Source organism: Zeugodacus cucurbitae, chromosome 2 (genome assembly GCF_028554725.1).
Source record: "Zeugodacus cucurbitae isolate PBARC_wt_2022May chromosome 2, idZeuCucr1.2, whole genome shotgun sequence".
NCBI lineage: Eukaryota > Metazoa > Arthropoda > Insecta > Diptera > Tephritidae > Zeugodacus > Zeugodacus cucurbitae.
The window spans coordinates 4,098,488-4,122,221 of NC_071667.1; the positions used below are offsets into that span (position 1 = coordinate 4,098,488).

The window sequence follows — 23,734 nt, forward strand, 5'->3', positions numbered from 1 at the left end:
TTGACAAGCCAAATCGAAAAATACCCAAAATTATTATGAAACGTAAACAAATCTAAATGGAATATTAACATCAGAAGTAACAAATAAAAACGTGAAGGTTTTATTTAATATGTTTCTTCGATTCACCATGTTCCTGATTGATCGCTGGAATTCTACTTTATTGGCAAAAATTCTTATATGAAAGCTCTATAAAAGGTAATCATTGAATTCAGCAAAAAATAGACATTCGTATATTGGATTAATAATTTTTTTTGTTATTTTATTGTTTGTTATATATTCAGATTCTTTCTATATAGGTAACGTTGCATAAATTTAATTATCAAAGTGATAAAATAATATGCATTTATCCTAATATAAGGGATTTAATTTTAGAGCTTAAGCCAATTAATTAAGTTTGGAGTCAACGGCATAAAAGACACATTCACATTTTGACAATTGTGAACAGCACATTCACACTGAAGCAGCAGTGCGGTTGCCGAATCTGATTTGCCAAAGTTAGTTTTTGCAAAATTATTTGGTTTTTGTAGTAATTAAGAAAAAAGTGTAAAAATTATAAAATGGCATTACGTTATACTCAACGTTTACTACAAAATCAGGTTCCGTTTCTGGCTCGTGTAAGTATGGCAGGAAGTTCGTCTAATATTGGTTATTAGGTTTCTACGTCGAACAATACAATTACATAAGAAATTTCAAGCAAAGAAACAATTTTTATTTCCCTACACATTTTTCTAGGGCTATCCCCTACTGGTGACCAAGGAAAAAGGCGAAGATGTGGCCCATACGAAATCGGCTCTGCAAAAGAAATGGACCGTAAGTACTTGACAATTTTCCCATTGATTTTTGCCCAATAAAAAATGTAAACAAAAAGTGAGGTTAACCACTGTTTATCCGACTGTTTAGGGTGTTGATAAGCCATCTGCACAATATGGAGGTCGTCACGCGGTCACAATGCTGCCAGGAGGTGGTATTGGTCCCGAACTAATGCACTATATTCGCGAGATCTTCAGTTTCGTCGGCGCACCCATCGACTTCGAAGTGATAGACATCGATCCTTCTACTGAGGGCAATCACGATTTGGAATATGCCATAACTTCAATTAAACGTAATGGTGTCGCCATTAAGGGTAATATTGAAACGAAGTCGCAGGGCTTGGATGAGGTCTCACGTAATGTTGCCATTCGTAATGAACTCGATTTATATGTCAATGTTGTACATTGTCGCGCATACCCCGGTATTCCTTCGCGCCACAAGAACATCGATATAGTATTGATACGTCAAAACACTGACGGTGAGTATGCCATGTTGGAGCACGAATCCGTGCGCGGTGTAGTTGAGAGCATGAAGGTAGTTACGGTAGAGAATGCTGAGCGTGTAGCACGTTATGCATTTGAATATGCGCGCCAGAACAATCGCAAGAAGGTCACCACCATACACAAGGCCAACATTATGAAATTGTCCGATGGTCTTTTCCTTGATGTTGCCAAAAATGTCCACAAGGAATATCCTGAAATCGAGCATAACAACATGATTATCGACAACACATGCATGCAGTTGGTGTCTAACCCACATCAAGTAAGCACTGCCATTCGTAGACTTGGAAAAAACTAATACTGCTTTTCTTTCATACAGTTCGATGTAATGAACATGACCAATTTGTATGGCACCATTGTTTCCAACGTTATTTGCGGATTGATTGGTGGCGCAGGTCTGCTCTCTGGTGCCAACTATGGCGATCACGTAAATTGAATAGAAAAACGTACAACTCTGCAATTATATTACTAAATGTCTCTTAAATACTAATTTAGTTCGCTGTATTTGAACCTGGCACCCGTAATACTGGTACAGCTATTGCTGGAAAAAATATTGCCAATCCAGTGGCCATGATAAGAGCCAGCGCTGCTATGTTGAATCATTTAGGACACAAAGAGCATGCGCGTGTTATTTATGAGGCAACATATGAAACTCTTGTTAATGATGGCATTCGCACACCAGGTTTGATTGTTAAGAAAATTCTGCAAATAATATTTAAACAAATATGTTTTTTTTTTCTTTTACACATGTAGATGTGGGTGGCACCGCTTCCAGTACTGATGTTGTGGAAAATATCCTGAAAATTTTGTCCACGAAGCGCGTGAATTGGTAAAGCAATTATACATCCCAAAGAATCATACACTCTGTTAAACCCTCTATCAAATACCTACGTACATTAGTATAGTCCGCCTGTGGAAATGTTATTTTCTTATTTAACGATGTACTTATTTCGTTTAGCTATTCAATGCATGCATATATAAAATACTATCTACGTAGCTGTATTCAGCAAATTTAATTTAATTGTGCAAGGCACATATTTTAAACAAAAAGTCACATAAATTTTAATTTGTAATAGTAAATATGCATCGAATAGTTAATCGTTAATGTTTGTTATATATTTACTTATATGTTATGCGTATGCTCACTATATACTTATTTGTATTGTTTTATTACGTACTGTTTATATTATTGTTATCATATTACATTTATTTACTTTACTTTGCTTATTAATATTTTACTGCTACTAATTATAATCTAACTTTTCTAGCGCTAACAGTAATTTACCACTAACACCCCGCTTGTATAATTAGTGAATATTTTTAATTTTTTTTTTATTTTTGTAAATTAGTCCTTATTACAGCTCTATATGGTGTGGATTGTTTATCTTCTAATACTTTAGTTTATTTTTAGTAGGCTGAATCTGCACTTAGAATCCACAAATACACATTTCCTTTTTCCGGAAACCACGTCCCCCCAGTAACCCCAGTGCAACAGACTCTTTACACACACACACAAACACATTTTTACACACACTCACACACTTGTGATAAGTAATTTGTAGTATTGTTTATGCCTTTGTATCTCTATTACACCTATGGATTTAGCTTTTCTATCTAGCTTGTGTTTTCAGCCTATACATTTAGCGTACTTTCAGCATCTTGCCGATGCTTATCTTATACAATTTCGATCATATTTTCAAAATTATACTTGTTTATGCATATTTTTTTTTAATTTTGCCAATTTCTATCACAAAAAAAAATTAATCTACTTACACGCCGCCTGCCCCGCACCATGTATCCGATATCCGTTTAACTGTCAACCAATAACAAAATCTGGTTTTGTGGGATCCCACACAATGCACTGCTACACACCACAGGCCCCAAGGACAATATTGCGACTAAGTTTGAAAAGAATTAGCGTACCTTAGTTTAAGCCGTTTAAAAATTACAAAACTCGGTCTTTTATTGTTGCTGTGTGACCGTTGCTGATATGTATTATGTATATTTATGTTAACACAAACAAACAAAAAAAGTTAGGCGCCAGCATTCAACTCACTGCAACTAAGCCAATTGGTATTAAAATCCACAACCTGGTATTAAATCAAAATTATAAAGCATAATCCGACGCCTGAGCATAGCTGCCAATATATTATTAAAGCGATTTATTAAGTGCCCGCTTTGATGTTCAATCCTTGGTCCGTTTGTGCGCTACTAATGATAAACCGTGTCACAAACTCCTCTGTTACTTCTTGTGTTGCGTGTCAGCGTATGAGGTTATTGGAGCAGCAGGTAATTGCTACATCAAATTATATATTATTAATATTTCACGGCAGACATTGCAGCTAACTCAAATCTCAATTCTTTTACAGATTTAATAATGCAACCTGGAGTGTGGCGCGCAAATCGAAACAAAAACTTATTTTAATGCAGCTTTTGTGATGCGTTTTAACGTTTGCTTGACTCAATATTTGTTTAACTAGCCTTTTCCGAAATATTTAAATGTATTAAGTACCTACAAGATAACTTAGCGTTATTCATAATGCAAGTTGATTTGGTGACATCTCCTTATAGTTTTAAATTGTACTAGAATTTTCAAATTTTGACTGCTTTTACTCAACCGATTGCCGATTGTGAAGTGATTGCATAAAGTTTTACATATTTTTATTTTTTAAATTTATTTATTTATAAACAAACCGAAGATTAAGAATGTCATTGTAATCTAAACCATTGTATTTGAGGAAAAATATGAGCGAAAACCTTTGGTCGTTTCAATAAAGCAACTGTATACAATATTATTTTCCATATCTACTAATTTGCTTGGTTATTCAGTCGTGAAATAATTATTAAATTAAATTATTAAAAACTACTTAATGATTCAAGAGAAGTTAAGGTAATAGGAAGAGGTATTTATTTATTTATCGGAACTGCCGTAACCCAATAAATCAAGTATTCTATTTAACGTCACGTAAACGCTAATGGAACACAAACGTAACACTTTTCCTATTTTTAATAAAACAATCTTACAATATGGAACCACAAATGGATCTTATAGAAAAGTATTAAAATGCGTTTTACTAATTTAGACAAATTTTGAGTTTGTTTTGAATACAATTTCATTTCTCAAATGAAATCCAGCCCAAATGTATGCAAAGCATAATTAATACAATGACCAACTCCTAGACCCAAGGAATATCTCTCGAGTTGAAACCGTAAACAAATCATATAAACATATGTCAACGCACTCCGATGAATAAAAAATCGTATTTCTCAAACAAAAAAATAATTAAATTGCCGCACTAGAACCATTGTTAATACGTGCGATTACAAATGCACCAAATAATCGCACGAGGAATGAAATAAAAAGAAACTATAAAGCATATTTTTAAGAACCACTTTATTTTAGACTGTAGATTGCATTCCAACATTCTACCATCCTGGTATCACTCTTACATCTTTTCTGCTCTTCTCCACACAATTAAAACATATAAAATTATGTTTTGAAATGTATAAAAATTAAGGGGCTTATCTACGTATCAAGTAATCCAATGGTGTTTTAGCTTAGAAACGCAGCTTCTGGAAGAACCACTTGTTCTTGCCCTCTTTGTAGGTGGATTCGAACTTGACGCGCGTTTGGAAGCGGTGTGTCTTCTTCTTAACGGGGTCTTTCAGATCCTTTGGCGACAATTTCTCGAAAGAGATATCGTGCACGGCATAACGGGTGGGCATCAAATGATTGTAGTTCAACACCTTCAAGAAAGGCTTGACCTTAGACTTCTTCTTCAACTTGTTCTTGCCCATCTTCTTGGTCACCTTGCGTGGATACCGATCGATACCAGCGACGAGTGCGTGTCCGAATGGTTTCTCCGGTGTACCGTCATCCGAAGTCTTTACAATGATGGCTTTACGACCTGCGTAACGTCCACTAAGGACGATTACGATTTTACCTTGTTTCATAATTTTCCTCATCTTGTCGGCTATTGGTATCAGTCCAAAACATTCAACGTAATATGGTTGTTATATTAGTTAAAGATGCAGATGCGTATGCGAAGATTATGAAAATTTTAGAAAAGAATTCGTTATAAACAATTCCAAGTCAAAATTGATTTACAAATTAACGAAACGATCAAGTGAAATATAGAAATCACACAATTTTATTGAAGCTCCGCTATACAATATTTTTGTTTAACCAAACTTTATATATTGCACTGAACTCTGCGATTGTCTATGAAAAATTACAACATTCTTTAACACACTTTTTTCGCGCTAAAATCAATGTAAAGCGCTACAATAACTACACTAAACCATTCTCTGAAGTTTCATTTAACTATTTATTTTGTGTAATTGTTGCGATTTCTTAATATTTCACATGATTTTTTCGATAAAAAATCTTTTAAAGCACAAAATTCCACTTACAGGTCTTATGGCTGACCGGATATAGAGAAAGAGAAACGGGTTGACATTTCCCACATTGCCTTGACGTTTCACGAACGTCACAACATTCAGCGAGTTGTCAGCACTTTGCGGCATTGCCAACATTAAAGTATTCAGTGTAAACGTAAAATGAACGTATGAAAATAAATTTATAACAAATGTTTTTATGCAAGGAGAAGCATTCTGCTATTTCTGTACTCTCTCTTTCCATATTATTTTTTGTAGTTGTTATAACGTTTTTCTAAACTGCCAGTATCAGATTTTATTTTGATTTCAAGTCTTTAAAGACAATTGTTGTATAAAACCAAACGAATAATTACAGTGACTTTCAAACTGTTCAAATATATTTACTCATAGCTATGATAGCTTTTTGTGAAATCGGCATAATTGTCAAATATTCATATGTGACAAGCGTTCAAGTTTCCGCTGAATAGCGGTAAACCAAGTATATTTTAAAGAAATAAAAATAAATAAATTTTGGAAGCTCAATGAATGCATTTTATAATTGCATGTGCGATACATACGTTAAATAACATTAACAACGTAACACGTAATGCGAGTACGAAGCATAAAGTCAAGCCGTTAAAATCTAAATAAAATGATACAAAGAAACAGTGAATGGTAAGTGGGGGGTCAAAAGAATATTCCAATAGTTTGTTCGTTTCGCTGCCGTCATAAGTCATGACCTCAATTTGTTCTCATTGTTAGTAGTATATCGAGGGGGCGCGCCAAGCGGTTGTTTGAACGCATGGTGGTACAGGGCGTGCGTTGGTTGCATTGGTTATTGTGGCGTGCGGCGCATTTGGTGTTTTGCGGCTGTTGCGCGGCGTGCTTGTTTGTGGTGATTCACTGGCCGCGTGCAAGAATGGATATGAATAAATAAGCAAGTGCTGTGACTATCATTTGGCGGGCGTGCTATTTAATATATTTTAAATGAAGAATTAATCTGTGTGGAGGCTGTTTGGTTGCTGGCTGTTGCAAATACATGCATGTGAAATATGTACATAACTAACAGTGTTCCCTGTGTTAGTGCCTCACCGGTTAAGTGACTTTCCCGCTTTAGTGCCTCAAAGTGTAATATTTTTAGTAGTGACACTTAAGCGAAGATTACTGTATACTATACAATTACAGTTATGTTTTCATATTAGTTTCGTCGGGATATATGTATGTTGATACATTTAAGCACAATTTTTTCATTTGCCTTCGCGCCTTTAAGTGTAGTATTATCCACTTATTTGCTTGACAACATTTCTTATTTCTATTCAACAATTTTGGCGCATTACTGTGACATGAAAATCCTTCGAGTAATAGTGCATTTCCTTCTGTTTCCGTTAGTCACAAATTCTTTGTTTGTATTATTGTGCTGTGTTCTTAGCGTTGACTCCTCAGCCTGTCGCATTTTTTGGTTTTTTGTGATATTTGCCAACATTTTTTTTTTTCAAAAGAATGGAAAGCCTTATAATGTATGTATGTCTGCAGATTTTGAACTCATGATATAAAGACTGATGATATAGTTCAGAGAAACTACATTAACAGTAATCACTACCTTTAATGCTAACATTTGGAATTCAAATTGTTTTTAACAACAAGCACTTAGAGCTTTAAGCTTAAATATGCATGCATATATACATACATACATACAGTGGGACTTCTCTAACTCGAATCACCATAATCCACAAAAAAACTTGCAGTTAGAGAGACTTCGAGTTATAGAATTTTTCATTAAAACATAAATTTTTCAAAAAGCTGTAAACTATAGATTAATCCCCAGTTTAATTTATTTACTTTTCATAAACAAATACAATTTTACATATGTACGTTAAAACATGTATTCTGTCATTTTTTTGTTGCAACTTGCTATTGTTTGGCTCTTGGTGTCTGTATCTCATGCTTTTGTTACACGATTATGAAATCTATAAGTGTAATATCATATTTTTGTTCGCCTCCATACGAATATAGGGTGTCCTTTAAAATTGTTCCTTGATAGGAAAATTTTCAATTTTGTATTATGCCCTGGTTCGATTTATGGAAGGCAATTTGTATGAAATTTGACTTCTATCGCCAATTCAAAAGTTCGAGTTATGGAGATCTTCGACTTATTGAAGTTCGAGTTATGGAAGTTCCACTGTATGTATCACAAATTCGAAATTGCATAAGAACTTTATGCTTAAGCGCTTTTAAAACTTCCACAATAAGTTTGTCTATACGATTTTCTTGCTTTTCGGTCGAGTGAATAAACTCTGAAACATTTGTGCCGTATATTCTGCGAAGAGTGAATGTGGAGGACAAATAAGAAGAGCGCGTGAAGATTTAACAACAACCTTGTGCTGCGCGCACTTGACGTCACAATGAATGGAATGCCTAGCAAGACGAGGCGTGGCGCATTTGTTATGAATTGCATTTGTTAAAGTTTCCTTAGTCTCCCAGAGTAGCAAATGTCTGCGCGTCTTTTGGCATAATAATTTCCATGCAGCGTGCCTTTTTGTGCGCATCGACTTTGTAGCTAGACAATTTGGACGCCTGCCCGGCACGGCATACCCCCAACAACGTTTTACCGTTTTAACCTCCTTGCCACTTAGCTACAATAAGTGCTGCAGTGTTGATAGTGTTGCTGCATTTAGTACACATTTGGCTGCCAACTCTGCCACTGTTGCAGAAACATACTAGTTCATAGTTGTATTTTCCTAGCTACTTTTACACTTGTAGTTTACTCGGAGTTCCAATGTACTGCAGTGGTCGGCGTGGCAGTGTCTGTGCAGTCGTGAGTGTTTTGAAGTGCTAACATCACTTCCGGTCTGCAGTTGATTTGCATTTAGTGTTGTTGCCGGAATAACTACTCCAACTTGTCGACTTATTTCCTTTCGTCCTTCCTTGCTTTGTTTCCCCAACTGTTGATTGTTTTTGCCAGGCCAGGCCAGCAGTTTTTGGCCGGCATTGGAAGAGCGTCGTTTTCGTGCTTGATGTTTTGCCACTTTGCGGCTCATTTATAATTCAACTCCACTTCATCATAATGCTCTGCCACACATCATACATACATATGTATGTATACACATCTTGTAGATAGAGTTGTTTGGTTCTATGAATTTCTCTGCTATTTTCGCTTTCATGTCGAGCATTTGTCAGTTTGTGCGCCAACCAAACATTGTGAATGCAGCGTTCTTATTGACAAATTCTCAACGGTTATTAAAATTTAAAATCGACTTGGAGTGAGTGTTCCACCATTAGCATTAAGTGCTGCACACGCTGATCAAAGCGTTTCGCTGGAGTTTAAACGTAGCGCAAATCAACTGGATTCATGTAGATACCGTTTTTCCATGCTATTCGCTATGTTCAAAGTGAAAGCAAATTTGAATATTTCATTTTACTTTTTCATGTTGAATCTCTTGCTTCAATCCATACAACCAGCGTGTTTGTAAAATATTCAATTGAAGTCTTTTTTATTGCGTTCTTCCGGCAGCTTACGTTTGATGATTTTCCTTTATTGAATTTCTATGTCACCAGCGGAAATTTGCAAAAGTCACAAGTGCTTAAATTAGATTGCGAATATTTATCAACTAACTACATATGTGGGTGTTCAAGTGAAAATACGCCAACCTGGTGCTGAGTGAGCTCCAGCAAAATTGCAAATTGTGTTTTCGTTAGTATTCTATAGTAGACATTGCGCAATATTTCATATTACCATATGAGAACTGGTTGAGTGAGTTGAAACCACTTCAATCCTTTCAAAAGTTATTTCTCAAAATTGTTCACACATTTCAATAATTTATTCGCATGTGCAAGACATTTCACAGCTCCTGCCTTTACGTGCCTGTTAAGTTTCCAATGTTTTTTTCAACAACTTCTTCATATTTTTCATTCTATTCTACGAAGGATTCACACGACTGAAGCTATCATTCATATCATATGCATATGTGTGTATTTGTATTATAATAGAAAAGGTTCAGCAAAGTTCAGCATCTGGCGTTGTTCGAAAGCGTACTAGCGAGTCAAGTGTATCTGACAGGCTTAAATGGCTGGACTTTTCCAATTTACATATGTATTACCAAATACACAGATACCAATATATAGCTACAAATCCTAAGTTAAAATACAGCCTACAAAGATTTACTTTTTCTTTTAATTTTATCACGTATTTTTTGGTATTAATAATATCGTAACACAGTGAGTCCTCCAGACTAGCTAAGCTTCCACTACAAGAAGCTTTTCTTTGTCTTAGAGGAAGCGCGTTGATTAGCGAAGATTTACCTGAGTTTTGATTAGCCACGGTAACTAGCGGGCATCTTCCGGACCTTTCATCTTTTATCAGAATTTTCAAAAAATTTGTGTGGCATCCACATTTTTCATAATTTTATACATATATGCTTCTTCCCGATCTTTGCCTTGCTCCCACCCACATAAGCTGACAGTGTATGCTGCAAGTGCACTTGACTAATTGCAGAAATGTTGATCTATATTGCAGCTAAAGGTCTGCTTTCATATCCAGCGCACATTTTCAAACTCCTTGGCTACACCTTTAGCGCCGCATACCGATGAAGTTGTACACTTTTGTTTACTGCACGGCACTTATACATATATATTTTTGTTGCATTTCACCGTTCAACAGTAGCCAATTTCTAGCACTCTCCTCGGCTTTCTGACACTTGAGCAGCGACTGGGCTGGGTTGTGGTGCAGCTTAGCCTCGCTTCATGATTTATATGGCGTTGCATAATTCGAAAAAGCAATTAACTCAGTTGGCACCTGCACTCATTCATAGTTATACATATTTGCAGTGTTACATAAAAGTATGCAGCACAAGGAATTTCAGCTGGCGGTAGAATACAGTGAAAACAAAGTTCTTGAAAATGGCAGTTAGGAATACATAGTAAAATACAAAAAAAGTGTACCGCAAGGTTATTACAAAGTCTACAATAGCTCAGAAAAAAATTTCGTAAAGTTAACCAAATCTTCGCAAAAAATAACAAATCAGACAATTTTACAGTCGATCGGTAGTTTTTCTTCTAAACGAACATATGAGTCTAGGTAAAGCATGAAAAATGCATTCAAATTGCTGCGAAAATGTGTAAGGAAATAAGCAAAATGTTTTTCTCGGCTAACTAGTTGGCTCTAAGGCTCTAAAGAGAAGTAAAAAAGTCTTATTCAATCAGTACAGCTTTTTCTGCGGATCAATTTAGCTTATGAAGACCTAGGTGCGAGTAGGTTACTGAGTTTATGTGTGCAGCATTCGTTGAGGTGTAATGGCTCAGAGTGTTCTATAGCAATCAAAGAGAAGTTATACGAGGGCTGCTATATATATTTCTGGCCTAATAATGAAATTAAGAATATTTATCAACGAAAATGGTTTTATTGTTTTTCAAACTGTTCTCCATCAAGATTTATTATACACTTTTGCATGCGCTCAAACCAATTTTCGAAGCACTTTTTTGAGCCTTTTTTTGAGCGATTGTCAAATTGTGCGGGATCCAACGAGAACAAACCTTTTTTACTGCCAGGTGTTCATGCAACATCGAATGTATGTTGGTGGGAGAAATGCATAGGCATGCCTCTATCTGAAGGTATGTTACATGACGGTCTTGCATTATCAGTTCACGTACGGCATCGATGTTTTCTGGCACAACGGCTGTTTTTGGACGACGAATTCGTTGTACCAGTTTTTCACAGTGCTATAGGATGGTGCTTCATAGCCATACAAAGATTTTAGTTCATCGATGCACTCTTGTCGCGATAATCCACGTCGATAGTTGTGAAAAATGTTCGCACGAAAATGTTCACGAGTTAATTCCATTTTTTGGCCGAGATGAATTTTTTAATTCCCTGTAAATAAAACAAACAATTCACGATTAAATGACAAAACGTTCTGAGTGATGTTATGCTAAAAAATGTCAAACTTTCCAATGGAAATGTCAGATTGCACCTGGCAACACTTAGTGTTGCCTAAGCCAGAAATATATATAGCAGCCCTCGTAAAACAAATTGACATTTTTTTTTAATTTTTTCACAGAGACAGTCAAATTGTGGAAAAGGAATATATTTCGACATAGACACTATAGAATTTCTGATAAGCTTTCACTTTAATTGCGGAAAAAAATTTGGATCCTAAAAATATGCAAAAGATAATTCGAAACCATCAAACCACAAAGTCTCAACATTATCGATATTTAAGGCCGCACCTTTTCATATAAACGCCTTCCCACAAATGAATTTCACACACCATTATGGTTTTATGATTATAAATATGCATTCATAAGCAGACACCTTTTAGCACCTTAAGAAACAAAGAACGACACGGTAATATGATAATTGTATGTGTAAGTGTGTTCGCCTCGTAAACAATACCATAAACAGCCAAAATATTTCAACACTAAATACTTAATGCACACTACGCTTGAACACCCGAAAATCTGCAACAGACATGTCAATGAATAATTGAAAACACAAGATTCGCATAATGCTGGAGAGATAAAGAAGAGCAGGGTGTGAAGCGAGCGGTGTAGTTGGCAGCGCTCCAGTGTGTGCGTGTGTTGTGTGTTAAATATAAATTTTTGTTTTTTTATGCACAAGTTCATTTCCAACCCAATTCTCCATGTTGCGCTAACAAAAGCGTACGCTGCGTGACATGGACACTTGCAACGCCTAAAAGTATACTACGAGTATACAATACGCACAATAAGACGAGTGTTGTTGTTGTGTGCGAATAAACAAAACACTTAAACAGCACGAAAACAAAAGCTGTCAATACACCGTTATGACGGCGCAACTGGCTTTCACTTGTTTGCAGCAACAATGCAGTGACTGTCTCGCCAAGTGCCGACACCGACGTAGCGTTGCGCCGTGTCGCCTCGTTGATGGCTGCTGACAGCGGATTTTTTGGAAGCGCCGTGTGTGTGTGAGCGAGTGTGCGAATATTTATATAGCACCATTGTATATATAGTTTGTAGATTACGCGTTGAAACTGCGTCTGTCGCTGACGGCACACACATAAATACAATAATAAATATTATTAAATAACAATATGGCGCCCTCGTGCGTATTATATACACACGTTCGCACGCGCTCATGCACACGCACACAAAAGTGCCACAAGCAGGAAGTGGGGCGCGTTTGTTTTCTTCATTTGTATGGCAAACAAGCAAGTAATACTCAGCCGCTGCATACTTTTAGGCGTTATTTTTTAGGTAAAGTTGTTGGCGCCTAATGACAATGGCTGCCGAGAAAACGCACATACGTACATTTATAACGGTGTTTTTATGTTGTTGGCATCGCTGTAAGAAGCCTGTAAAAGAAAATTAAAGTGAATTCGCCCGGATCCAGTACCGGTTCGGTTGCAGTACTATAGTTCACTTTAAGCTTTTTGAGCGCTTTGAACTCAATATGAATCTCTTCACTATTCACGTGTTTTCTCACAGGGAACGTGTCTTATTCTTCCAATTTTCTATCAAGCACTTGTATATTTGTATTTGTCTATATGTAGATCTATACAAGTATTGCTAAGTGTCATGCAACTGTCATCTGCTGCTGTGATTTGAACGCGCCGAAAATGACTTTGTGGCAGCGAAAAGGCAAATTGACAACCAAGCCAAGTGGCACATTTGGCGAAATCTTTAATGAAATTTTCGATTCATCCATTGAGTAGCTGACGTCAGCGAAACGACGCGTAAATAAATAAAGCGTGAAAGTGAATAAACGTACGCTCTGTAGACATATGTTAAGATACTCAAATATTGTAAACCTAAATTTAATGTCTAAAAAATCATTGAATTTCATTTATTTCAAAAATATGTGTTCAAAAAATAACGGGAATTTTCGTTTTTTGCTTTTTTTCATACATCTACATTAATGTTGTTGCAAAATAGTCTTCATTCGATATCATGCACTCAAGCCAGCGCTTCTTCCAATCGTTGAAACACTTCTCAAACTAGATTTTTGGAATTAGCCTTTAATGTCATTTATGCTTGTAAAACGATGGCACTTTAATGTTCTCTTTATTTTTTGAAAATATAAAAAAAATTTGACAATTGGTCTCTCCAAACCCAAATTTGAAAATTCCCGTTATTTTTTGAACACATGTATATATAATTGAAACGCTCTCTAAGTAACGTCAAGTCGGTGAAGCGATTTATAAAGATGATAAGGAAATGAATTTAAACAAGTAAGGAAGGACTAAGTTCGGGTGTAACCGAACATTTTATACTCTCGCAATTTATTTATTTAACTTTATTTATATTATATAATAGACAATTTGACCCACATATTCGTCATATATATTGTATAAAGTCCATTGAAAGTTGGAAACCCTAATATTAGGTTAGAAGCACCGAGGTCCTCATGTTCGATATATGGGGCCTTGAAAACCTAAGGTCTGATTTCGGCGATTTTTAGAATGGGGCTGCCACACTATTCACATAGTATTTGGCAAAGTTCTGTACCGATATCTTCACTAGTGCTTACTTTATATATTGTAAAGTAAACGATTCAGATCGTCTTCAAAGTAGGCGTGGTTGTGAAGCGATTTGGCCTATTTTCACAACATATCATTGGGATGTAAGAAAACTATTACAAACCAAGTTTCATTGAAATCGGTCGAGTAGTTCCTGAGATATGGTTTTTGATCCAAAAGTGGGCGACGCCACGCCTTTTTTCCATTTTGTAAAAAAATCTGAATGTAGCTTCCAGCTGCCATTTCTTATGTGAAATTTAGTGTTTCTGACGTTTTTCGTTAGTGAGTTAATCCACTTTTAGTAATTTTCAAGCTAACCTTTGTATAGGAGGTGGGCGTGGTTATTATCCGATTTCTTTCATTTGTGGACTATATTAAGAAGTGGCTAGAAAAAAACGAGTGCAGAAAGTTTGGTTTATATAGCTCTATTAGTTTCCGAGATATGTACAAAAATCCTATTTGGGGGCGGGACCACGCCCACCTCCCCAAAAAAATTGCATCTAAATATTCCTCTTCTTAGTGCGATCCGTTATTCTAAATTTTACATTTATTATATGTATGGCTTCGTTATGGCACTTTATGTGTTTTCGGTTTTCGCCATTTTGTAGGCGTGGCAGTGGTCCGATTTTGCTCATTTTCGAAAGCAACCTTCCTATGGTGCCAAGAAATAAGTGTGCCAAGTTTCATTAAGATATCGTAATTTTTTCTCAAGTTACAGCTTGCACAGACGGACGGACAGGCAGACAGACATTCGGATTTGAACTCCACTCTTCACCCTGATCACTTTGGTATATATAACCCTATATCTAACTCGTTTAGTTTTGGATGTTACAAACAACCGTTATGTGAACAAAACTATAATACCGTCTAGCAACTTTGTTGCGAGAGTATAAAAATCCATTTACGCTGACAAATCCGTGAAGTTATGTAGAATCCTGGAGAGCAAGCATAGGAAGTTTCAAAGTTCTAGCCTCGTTCAAATCCAAATGAGTGATAGGTAATATCGTATGGTTTAAAAAACGCTGTTCTCCCCTAACTCTGTTGGTCATCAGCATTTGTCACATATATTTAAAAACACTTAGTTGCTTTTCAATACTGCAATGTCGTGAAATCTCCAGAATGGTCGAATGGTCGTATTAAATTAAGAAGATTCAATAAAGAAGTGCTGCTCCAGTATGGAACAGCATTGTGGTATCTTCTTTTAAATTTTTAAATTTTTTTACTTCTTTTAGTTTAAGTAAGGTTTGGTCTCAATACGGTTACAATAAAATGGGGATGAATCCAGCCAAAACACCAACAAAATAATAATAATACGCAAGCACATAAACTCACTTTTAAAACTCTCTTCCACCTAACGTTTCTTGGAATACAGTTACTTACATTAGTTATTTATTTCGTAGTTTATACATTTTAAAACAGCTGCCAGTGTCTACTTCATGTCATACCATCAAGTATTTTAATAGTTGCGATGGTAAAAAGAAAATACGTGTGCTGGTTTTTATGATTCTCACAGTTGTGCACATAAATATATGCATCCATATCTGCTTATATATTTATATAGTACAGTACATGGCACAAGTTAATATCCTTAGTGAATTGCAACGAGCTGCCCATTATTTTCCACCTGTGTGTGTGCTGGTGTGTTGCAAAAAGTCACGCTTTTCGCTGTTGTCACTCCCGCAGCTCAATAAAAAGGCTGGCACTGACATCGGTTGCGTTCCGGCACGGCTGTTGACAGAGCTGACACTTGCAAAAAGAGGCAGAAGGAGCTCCAATGCTTCCTTAGGTGGGTAAGTGGGTAGGTGGTGATGCCTAGGACAAACGAAATGATGTCGCACAGGTGTGCGCATATGTTGCATGTACAGTAGTTTCATACTTGTAATAGCAGCTGCTGCCATCGAAGTCGCGTTGTCTACCGAGAGTGTCAGTTGCTGTGCGCCTGTTGGCTATGCTACGTTTTTATTACTATCACTTTGCTTCAATGGACCTACCTATCTACACACATACGACTCTTCTGCTTGCCTTGCCATTTTCACATTTTACTTTGGTTGTTTTTTTTATTTTTCCACGGCACCATCGCAATTTGCGCATTAAAATGAAAATTCATTGAGTTGCCTGCTGTTAATTTCCCAAAAGAATTTGCACTTTTATACACAGTTAAAAAGAAAAAAATAAAAAATAAGGAAAACTGAAATCCGAAATGGTGCTCGCTGGCATTGATAGCTTAAGTGGGGACCTTGATAATAGTGTGTCTCTATTTGTACATATGTACGAGTATGTATGCGCAGAGAGACATGGTGAGATCGAAACCGCGACGACTCAATGTGATGTTGTTGCTTTAAGGCGAACAATTGAGCAGCTTTTGCAGAAGGAACATGGTGATAAATCTTTTAATTTTTTTTGAAGTTTTAAAGCCGTTTTGAAAAATATGTACATCTATAACTTTGCTATTAGCTTATGATGCGCTAACTTCAAATATGACTAAATTGGAACTTTTGTCAAAACAAATATGTTTGTGAAGATTATCGGACTCTTGTTGAGCCCTTGGAGGAACGTGGAGTCAGAATTGGACATATATATATATATATTTGGCGTAGGAACCGCTTTAAGCGATTATAGCCGAATCCACCAGAGCGCGCCACTCATTCCTCCTTTTTGCTTTTTGGCGCCAACTGGAAACACCAAGTGAAGCCAGGTCACTTTGCACTTGGTCTTTCCACCGGAGTGGAGGTCGTCCTCTTCCGCGGCTTCCTCCAGCGGGTACTGCATCGAATACTTTCAGAGCTGGAGTGTTTTCTTCCATCCGTACAACATGACCTAGCCAGCGTAGCCGCTGTCTTTTTATTCGCTGAACTATGTCAATGTCGTCGTATAAATCGTACAGCTCATCGTTCCATCGTCTGCGGTATTCGCCGTTGCCAATGTTTAGAGGACCATAAATCTTGCGCAAAACCTTTCTCTCGAAAACCCCAAGAGTCGTCTCATCGGATGTTGTCATCGTCCACGCTTCAGCGCCATACATCAGGACGGGAATAATGAGCGACTTATAGAGTTTGATTTTGGTTCGTCGAGAGAGGACTTTACTTTTCAATTGCCTACTCAGTCCAAAGTAGCACCTTTTGGCAAGAGTGATTCTGCGTTGGATTTCAAGGCTGACATTGTTGGTGTTGTTAATGCTGGTTCCCAGATAAACGAAATTATCTACAACTTCAAAGTTATGACTGTCAACAGTGACGTGGGAGCCAAGACGCGAGTGCGCTGACTGTTTGTTTGATGACAGGAGATTTTTCATCTTGTCCTCATTCACCACCAGACCCATACGCTTCGCTTCTTTATCTAGTCTGGAAAACGCAGAACAAACGGCGCGGTTGTTGCTTCCGATGATATCAATATCATCGGCATACGCCAGGAGCTGTACACTCTTGTAGAAGATTGTACCCTCTCTATTTAGTTCTGCAGCTCGTATTATTTTTTCCAGCAATAGATTGAAGAAGTCGCACGATAGTGAGTCACCCTGTCTGAAGCCTCGTTTGGTATCAAACGGCTCGGAGAGGTCCTTCCCGATCCTGACGGAGCTTTTGGTGTTGCTCAACGTCAGCTTACATAGCCGTATTAGTTTTGCAGGGATACCAAATTCAGACATCGCGGCATAAAGGCAGCTCCTTTTCGTGCTATCGAAGGCAGCTTTAAAATCGATAAAAAGATGGTGAGTATCGATTCTTCTCTCTCGGGTATTTTCCAAGATTTGGCGCATGGTGAATATCTGGTCCATTGTGGATTTTCCAGGTCTAAAGCCACACTGATAAGGTCCAATCAGTTTGTTGACGGTGGGCTTTAGTCTTTCACACAGTACTCTCGATAGAACCTTATAAGCGATGTTAAGGAGGCTTATCCCACGATAGTTGGCGCAGATTGTGGGGTCTCCCTTTTTGTGGATTGGGCAGAGTACACTGAGATTCCAATCGTCGGGCATGCTTTCTTCCGACCATATTTCGCAAAGAAGCTGATGCATGCACCTTATCAGCTCTTCGCCGCCGTATTTGAATAGCTCGGCCGGCAATCCATCGGCCCCCGCCGCCTTGTTGTTCTTCAAGCGGGTAATTGCTATTCTAATTTCTTCACGGTCGGACAATGGAACATCTGTTCCATTGTCGTCGATTGGGGAATCGGGTTCGCCATCTCCTGGTGTTGTACTTTCACTGCCATTCAGCAGGCTGGAGAAGTGTTCCCTCCACAAACACAGTATACTCTGGTCATCAACCACTAGATCACCGCTGGGGGTCCTACAGGAGTGTGCTCCGGTCTTGAAACCTTCAGTTAGTCGCCGGATCTTTTCGTAAAATTTTCGAGCATTACCCCTGTCGGCCAGCTTGTCAAGCTCTTCATACTCACGCATTTCTGCCTCTTTCTTTCTTTTTCTGCAAATGCGTCTCGCTTCCCTCTTCAGCTCTCGGTATCTTTCCCATCCCGCTCGTGTTGCGGTCGATCGCAACATTGCGAGGTGGGCAGTCTGTTTTCTCTCCACTGCGAGACGACAATCCTCATCATACCAGCTGTTTTTTTGGCTTTTCCGAAAGCCAATGGTTTCGGTTGCAGCTGTACGTAAGGAGTTTGATATGCCGTCCCACAGCTCCCTTATACCGAGATGCTGATGTGTGCTCTCAGAGAGCAGGAGTGCAAGTCGAGTAGAAAATCGTTCGGCTGTCGGTTGTGATTGCAGCTTTTCGACGTCGAACCTTCCTTGTGTTTGTTGACGGGCGTTCTTTGCTGCACAGAGGCGAGTGCGTATCTTTGCTGCTACTAGATAATGGTCCGAGTCAATGTTTGGTCCTCGGAGCGTACTCACGTCTAAAACACTGGAGACATGTCTTCCGTCTATCACAACGTGATCGATTTGATTGCGCGTGTTTCGATCAGGGGACAGTCACGTTGCTTGATGAATTTTTTTATGCTGGAATCTGGTACTACAGACAACCATATTTCGGGCCCCAGCGAAGTCGATCAGCCTCAGGCCGTTTGGCGATGTTTCGTCATGGAGGCTGAATTTTCCGACTGTTGTGCCAAAGACACCTTCTTTACCCACCCTGGCGTTAAAATCGCCAAGCACGATTTTGACATCGTGGCGGGGGCAGCGCTCATAGGTGCGTTCTAGGCGTTCATAGAAAGCATCTTTGGTCACATCGTCCTTCTCTTCCGTTAGGGCGTGGGCGCAAATCAGCGATATGTTGAAGAACCTCGCTTTGATGCGGATTGTGGCAAGATGTTCATCCACCGGGGTGAATGCCAGGACTCGGCGACGTAGTCCCCCACCCACCACAAATCCAACACCGAATTTGCGCTCCTTTATATGGCCGCTGTAGTAGATGTCACAAGGACCCACCTTCTTCCGTCCTTGTCCCGTCCATCGCACTTCTTGGACGGCGGTGATGTCAGCCTTTAGTTGTATGAGGACATCAACCAGCTGGGCAGAGGCACCTACCCAATTAAGAGTCCGGACATTCCAGGTGCATGCCCTTAAATCATAGTCCTTTATACGTTTGCCGTGGTCGTCATCAAAAGGGGGGTTTCTCATCCGAGGCCTGTGTTTCTTATTCACTGGTTATTCGTTTTTATGTGGTGGGTCCCAAGCCCTACGCACAACCGCATAAGCGGGATTCGCCTTCTCACTTTAGCTCGCTTCCAGACGGATGTCTGTTGGCTACCCAGAGGATACTTGGTCTAAGACCGGAAGTTGTGAGCTGCTTGAGCCACATGTAAAAGAATCGTTCCTGGCCACTCCCAAGTGAATGGCAATCCGAAACTTTCCTCACTTGCGTGAACTTCTACATATTGGACATAAAGCGGCATAAAGACCTTTAAAGCTAAAAAAAAAATTGTATCGTAGTTCAGGGGAATACATATCAACATAAACAAAACTTTTTTGAAACTTGGATTCTTCAAACCTGTGATATTTTAAAAATTACAATTCCCTTTATTTTTTGAACAGACCTCGTACATACATATATTCTTAATGTGTATTGTCCGCTGATAAGCTAATTGCCAACAGGGAGTTAAATGTATTTTCATGAATATAATGGACTACAAATACATTACCATATCGAAATATTCACCTCTGCTTATATCTATATATTGTGGTTGAACACTTATGCATGTGTATGTACATAAGCCAACCAGTGTTTGTTATTGTAATTGCATTTACTTAACGGTAACTAAGTGTACTTTTACTAATGTAAAGCAAACAAAATATACATACATACAAATAGATAACATGTGGTGTTGCCTGCAAATACCCACACGCACACACACAAATACACATCTGACATGCATCAAAATTGCATTAATAACCCAAGTGAACAATGTTGTAATGCTGCACTGCATAAGTGGACGATAACACAAGGTCCAATGCATATTACATACCATACACATATGTGGATAAAATTCCATTTACCGGATTTTAAGGATGCGCACAACATGTTGTTGCAATGGTTAAAGCAATTGCTCGAATGTGCGCAACAGCTGCTGGCTTCACCGTGGCAATGTGTCAATGTGGCAGCTTGACAATTGTTTCTAGTTAAATAAATATGTGGAGAATGGCTTACCAACGCAAGGCTTCCGACTTGTGTAGCAGCTGTAATTACGTCCATAAGTGTATAGTGATTATTTTAGGAATGCTGTAAGGCTCACACTACGTGTCATTCAAAGTCTTCGTCCTCTTGTAAACCTATGCCTAATAACTGTAATAAAAGCAATAGCCATAAACGTAATAATAATAATCAATTCAAAGAGATTGCAGTTTATGTTTTGTCTATCGTCGGGTCTTCCATTGGCTAACGCTTGGAAATAATTTACCAAAATTGTTAAAATGTTCGAGTGACAAATGGTCTATTGAATTTTAAGCCTTAGTCCTTATTATAATGGGGAATGCTAAATAATTGGTTGTGTTGAAATTAATGTCAAGTTATTGGAAATATGTAATTGTAAATCAAAACTTTGTAGCAGGCGACTTAAGCAAAAACCGATAGTGGTGGAGCTCCTCTATGACAAGCAGTGATTTGTGCCAAATGAAATTGTATTTAATTAATTATTGTTTATCTGCTTTTGATGTTATTACGTTTAACCTGAAACGCTATTTGTAGACTATAAATATTTTATACAAATTAGTAGTATTACAAACCATAAAATTATTTGCCACACAAAAACGAATTAATATGAATTAATTATGATATAGAGACCAAATATAATTTCTCCATTGGAGTAGTGTCAGGTGAGATAATAAAGTTGGAATGTAGAGTAAGAATCCACTATAAAACTTGAGCTCAGACGGTTAACTACTAAATTAAGTACGAGACGCTCATTTGTGGAACATATTAATCTCACGTTGAAATAACGGCTTTAAGGGGTTACATGGGTTTCGTGGATTCGGATATCGATGTTTTGTTTTTTGGTTTATTAATTTCTACATCATCTCAAGTATATTATTATTATAGTTTCGGAGATATAGCCTTTGGAAGGTGTGCACTCCAAGTCAAGTACTATTGTTACTCAAAACTTTAAACGCGTTTCTCTCGGAACCGTGTTTTCAAAGTCGGTTGTCACATTTTCTCGTAAACTACTCTACCGATCTTGATGAAATTTGAACAGGTGTTCGAGATACTATTTACTCGAAGGATTTTATTTTGTTTTTTTTTAATTACAACTATTTTAAAAAATCAAAATGCCAAGCAAATTTGAACGCAATTTTAATTTTTTGGAAAAATGTCTGCCAAAATTCCAATTTTCACTTTTTTGCCTCTCCTTCATTCAAGCACGAGATTATGGTCTTACCTAAAACATTTATTTTTGTTTTTTCTTTTTGGATGATCCTATCAGGAGTTATGCTGACAACGCGGAGGCATCTTTTTTCCGAGGGGTCACCGGAAATGACGTCGCAATGGAGGAGTTTTTCTTTTTTTTTGTGAAAATTTCAGAAATTATTCTTTAAATATGTATCTATAAGACAGAAAAAAGTTTGAATTAAATAAATAATTTTTTACATGAAAAAAAAACATTGAAAATAGGCCATATTTTACGCCACATAACCCTTTAATACTGATCGATTCGCACTAGGCGAATGAGTATGACTCAGAACAAAGTTAAGGGGGATTAAACGTCATTCTAAGCGAGCGAATACCTTTGTATCGGAATCACTGCTAAAGAAAAAAAATTTAAAACAACTAAGGAAGGGCTAAGTTCGGGTGTAACCGAACATTTTATACTCTCACAATTTATTGATGTAATTTTATAAAGACAACACAATTCGACCCATATATTCGGCATAAAGTTCAATAGAATAACGAAAATCATCATAAATAGTATATGGGGACTGAGGTAATTCCTAAACCGATTTCACTCGTTTTCACCACCAAGATACAACGTATCGAAGACTATACGCTCACTTAATTTAATATTACTTATAATTAGGTATATGGGATCTGGTGGAAGTTATGACCCAATTTTTACCATTTCAGGTACAGAGAGAAACTGTTATAAGAAAAAAATTCAGAGGGAATGAATTACATTAAAATATCTGAGGGATTTACCTATATTTTCGGTGAAAAATTAACCTTAGGCACTGAGTTCTTCATGTTTGATATCAGAGGCCTTGAAAAGTCATGGTTCGATTTTGACAATTTTTCCACAAGTGATGTCACAGCTCAAATACAGTATTTGTGTAAAGTTTTATTTCGCTATCTTTATGGGTTCCTTATGTATACATTATAAAGTGAACGAATCAGATGGAATTCAAAATTGGGTTATATGGGAAGTAGACGTAGTTGTGAACCGATTTCGACCATATTCCACCCGTGTCATCAGGGTGTCAAGAAAGTGTTATGTACCGAATTTCATTGAAATCGGTCGAATAGTTCTTGAGATATGGTTTTTGACCCATAAGTGGGCGACGCCACGCCCATTTTCCATTTTGTAAAAAAATCTCAGTGCAGCTTTCTTCTGCCATTTCTTATGTAAAATTTGGTGTTTCTGACGTTTTTCGTTAGGGAGTTAACCCACTTTTAGTAATTTTCAACCTAACCTTTGTATGGGAGGTGGGCGTGGTTATTATCCGATTTCTTTCATTTTTGGACTGTATAAGGAAATGGCTAAAAGAAACGACTGCAGAAAGTTTGGCTTATATAGCTTTATTGGTTTGCGAGTTATATACAAAAAACCTATTTGGGGGCGGGGTCACGCCCACTTTTCCAAAAAAAATACATCCAAATGTGCCCCTCCCTAATGGGATCCTATGTTCCAAATTTCATTTTCATAACTTTATTTATGGCTTAGTTATGACACTGTATAGGTTTTCGGTTTCCTCCATTTTGTGGGCGTGGCAGTGGACCGATTTTGCCCATTTTCGAAAGCAACGTCCTCAGGGTGCCAAGGAACATGTGTTCCAAGTTTCATTAAGATATCTTAATTTTTACTCAAGTTATCGCTTGCACGGACAGACGGACAGACGGACGGACAGACATCCGGATTTCAAATCTACTCGTCATCCTGATCATTTATGTATATATAACC

The 23,734-nt window shown here is 37.6% G+C and overlaps 2 protein-coding genes and 1 long non-coding RNA gene across 4 annotated transcripts in view; 2 read left to right on the forward strand and 1 right to left on the reverse strand.

Moving 5' to 3' along the window:
* Positions 1 to 425: 425 nt before the first annotated feature.
* LOC105221533 (isocitrate dehydrogenase [NAD] subunit gamma, mitochondrial) lies at positions 426 to 4,105 on the forward strand. 2 transcript variants are annotated; one of them, XM_011198581.3, is made up of 8 exons: positions 426 to 614; positions 733 to 810; positions 901 to 1,572; positions 1,630 to 1,737; positions 1,806 to 1,992; positions 2,064 to 2,139; positions 3,188 to 3,599; positions 3,680 to 4,105. In XM_011198581.3, the coding sequence occupies exons 1-7, from the start codon at positions 558 to 560 to the stop codon at positions 3,210 to 3,212; spliced, it is 1,203 nt and encodes a 400-aa protein (XP_011196883.2). In that variant the 5' UTR covers positions 426 to 557; the 3' UTR covers positions 3,213 to 3,599; positions 3,680 to 4,105. The 2 variants fall into 2 exon arrangements, with proteins under 2 accessions (XP_011196883.2, XP_011196884.2); XM_011198582.3 differs by lacking the exon at positions 3,188 to 3,599.
* A 582-nt stretch (positions 4,106 to 4,687) lies between these two features.
* Positions 4,688 to 5,862, reverse strand: LOC105221532 (60S ribosomal protein L27). Its single transcript, XM_011198580.3, has 2 exons — positions 5,724 to 5,862; positions 4,688 to 5,284 (listed from the first exon to the last, which is right to left on the reverse strand). The coding sequence occupies exon 2, from the start codon at positions 5,274 to 5,276 to the stop codon at positions 4,869 to 4,871; it is 408 nt and encodes a 135-aa protein (XP_011196882.1). The 5' UTR covers positions 5,277 to 5,284; positions 5,724 to 5,862; the 3' UTR covers positions 4,688 to 4,868.
* Positions 5,863 to 5,976: 114 nt separating this feature from the next.
* The window catches only part of LOC128920415 (uncharacterized), a 64,786-nt gene continuing 47,028 nt past the window's right edge, over positions 5,977 to 23,734 (forward strand). Inside the window, exon 1 of the long non-coding RNA XR_008470472.1 lies at positions 5,977 to 6,362. This is a non-coding gene — a long non-coding RNA (uncharacterized LOC128920415). The remainder of the gene's footprint in view (positions 6,363 to 23,734) is intronic.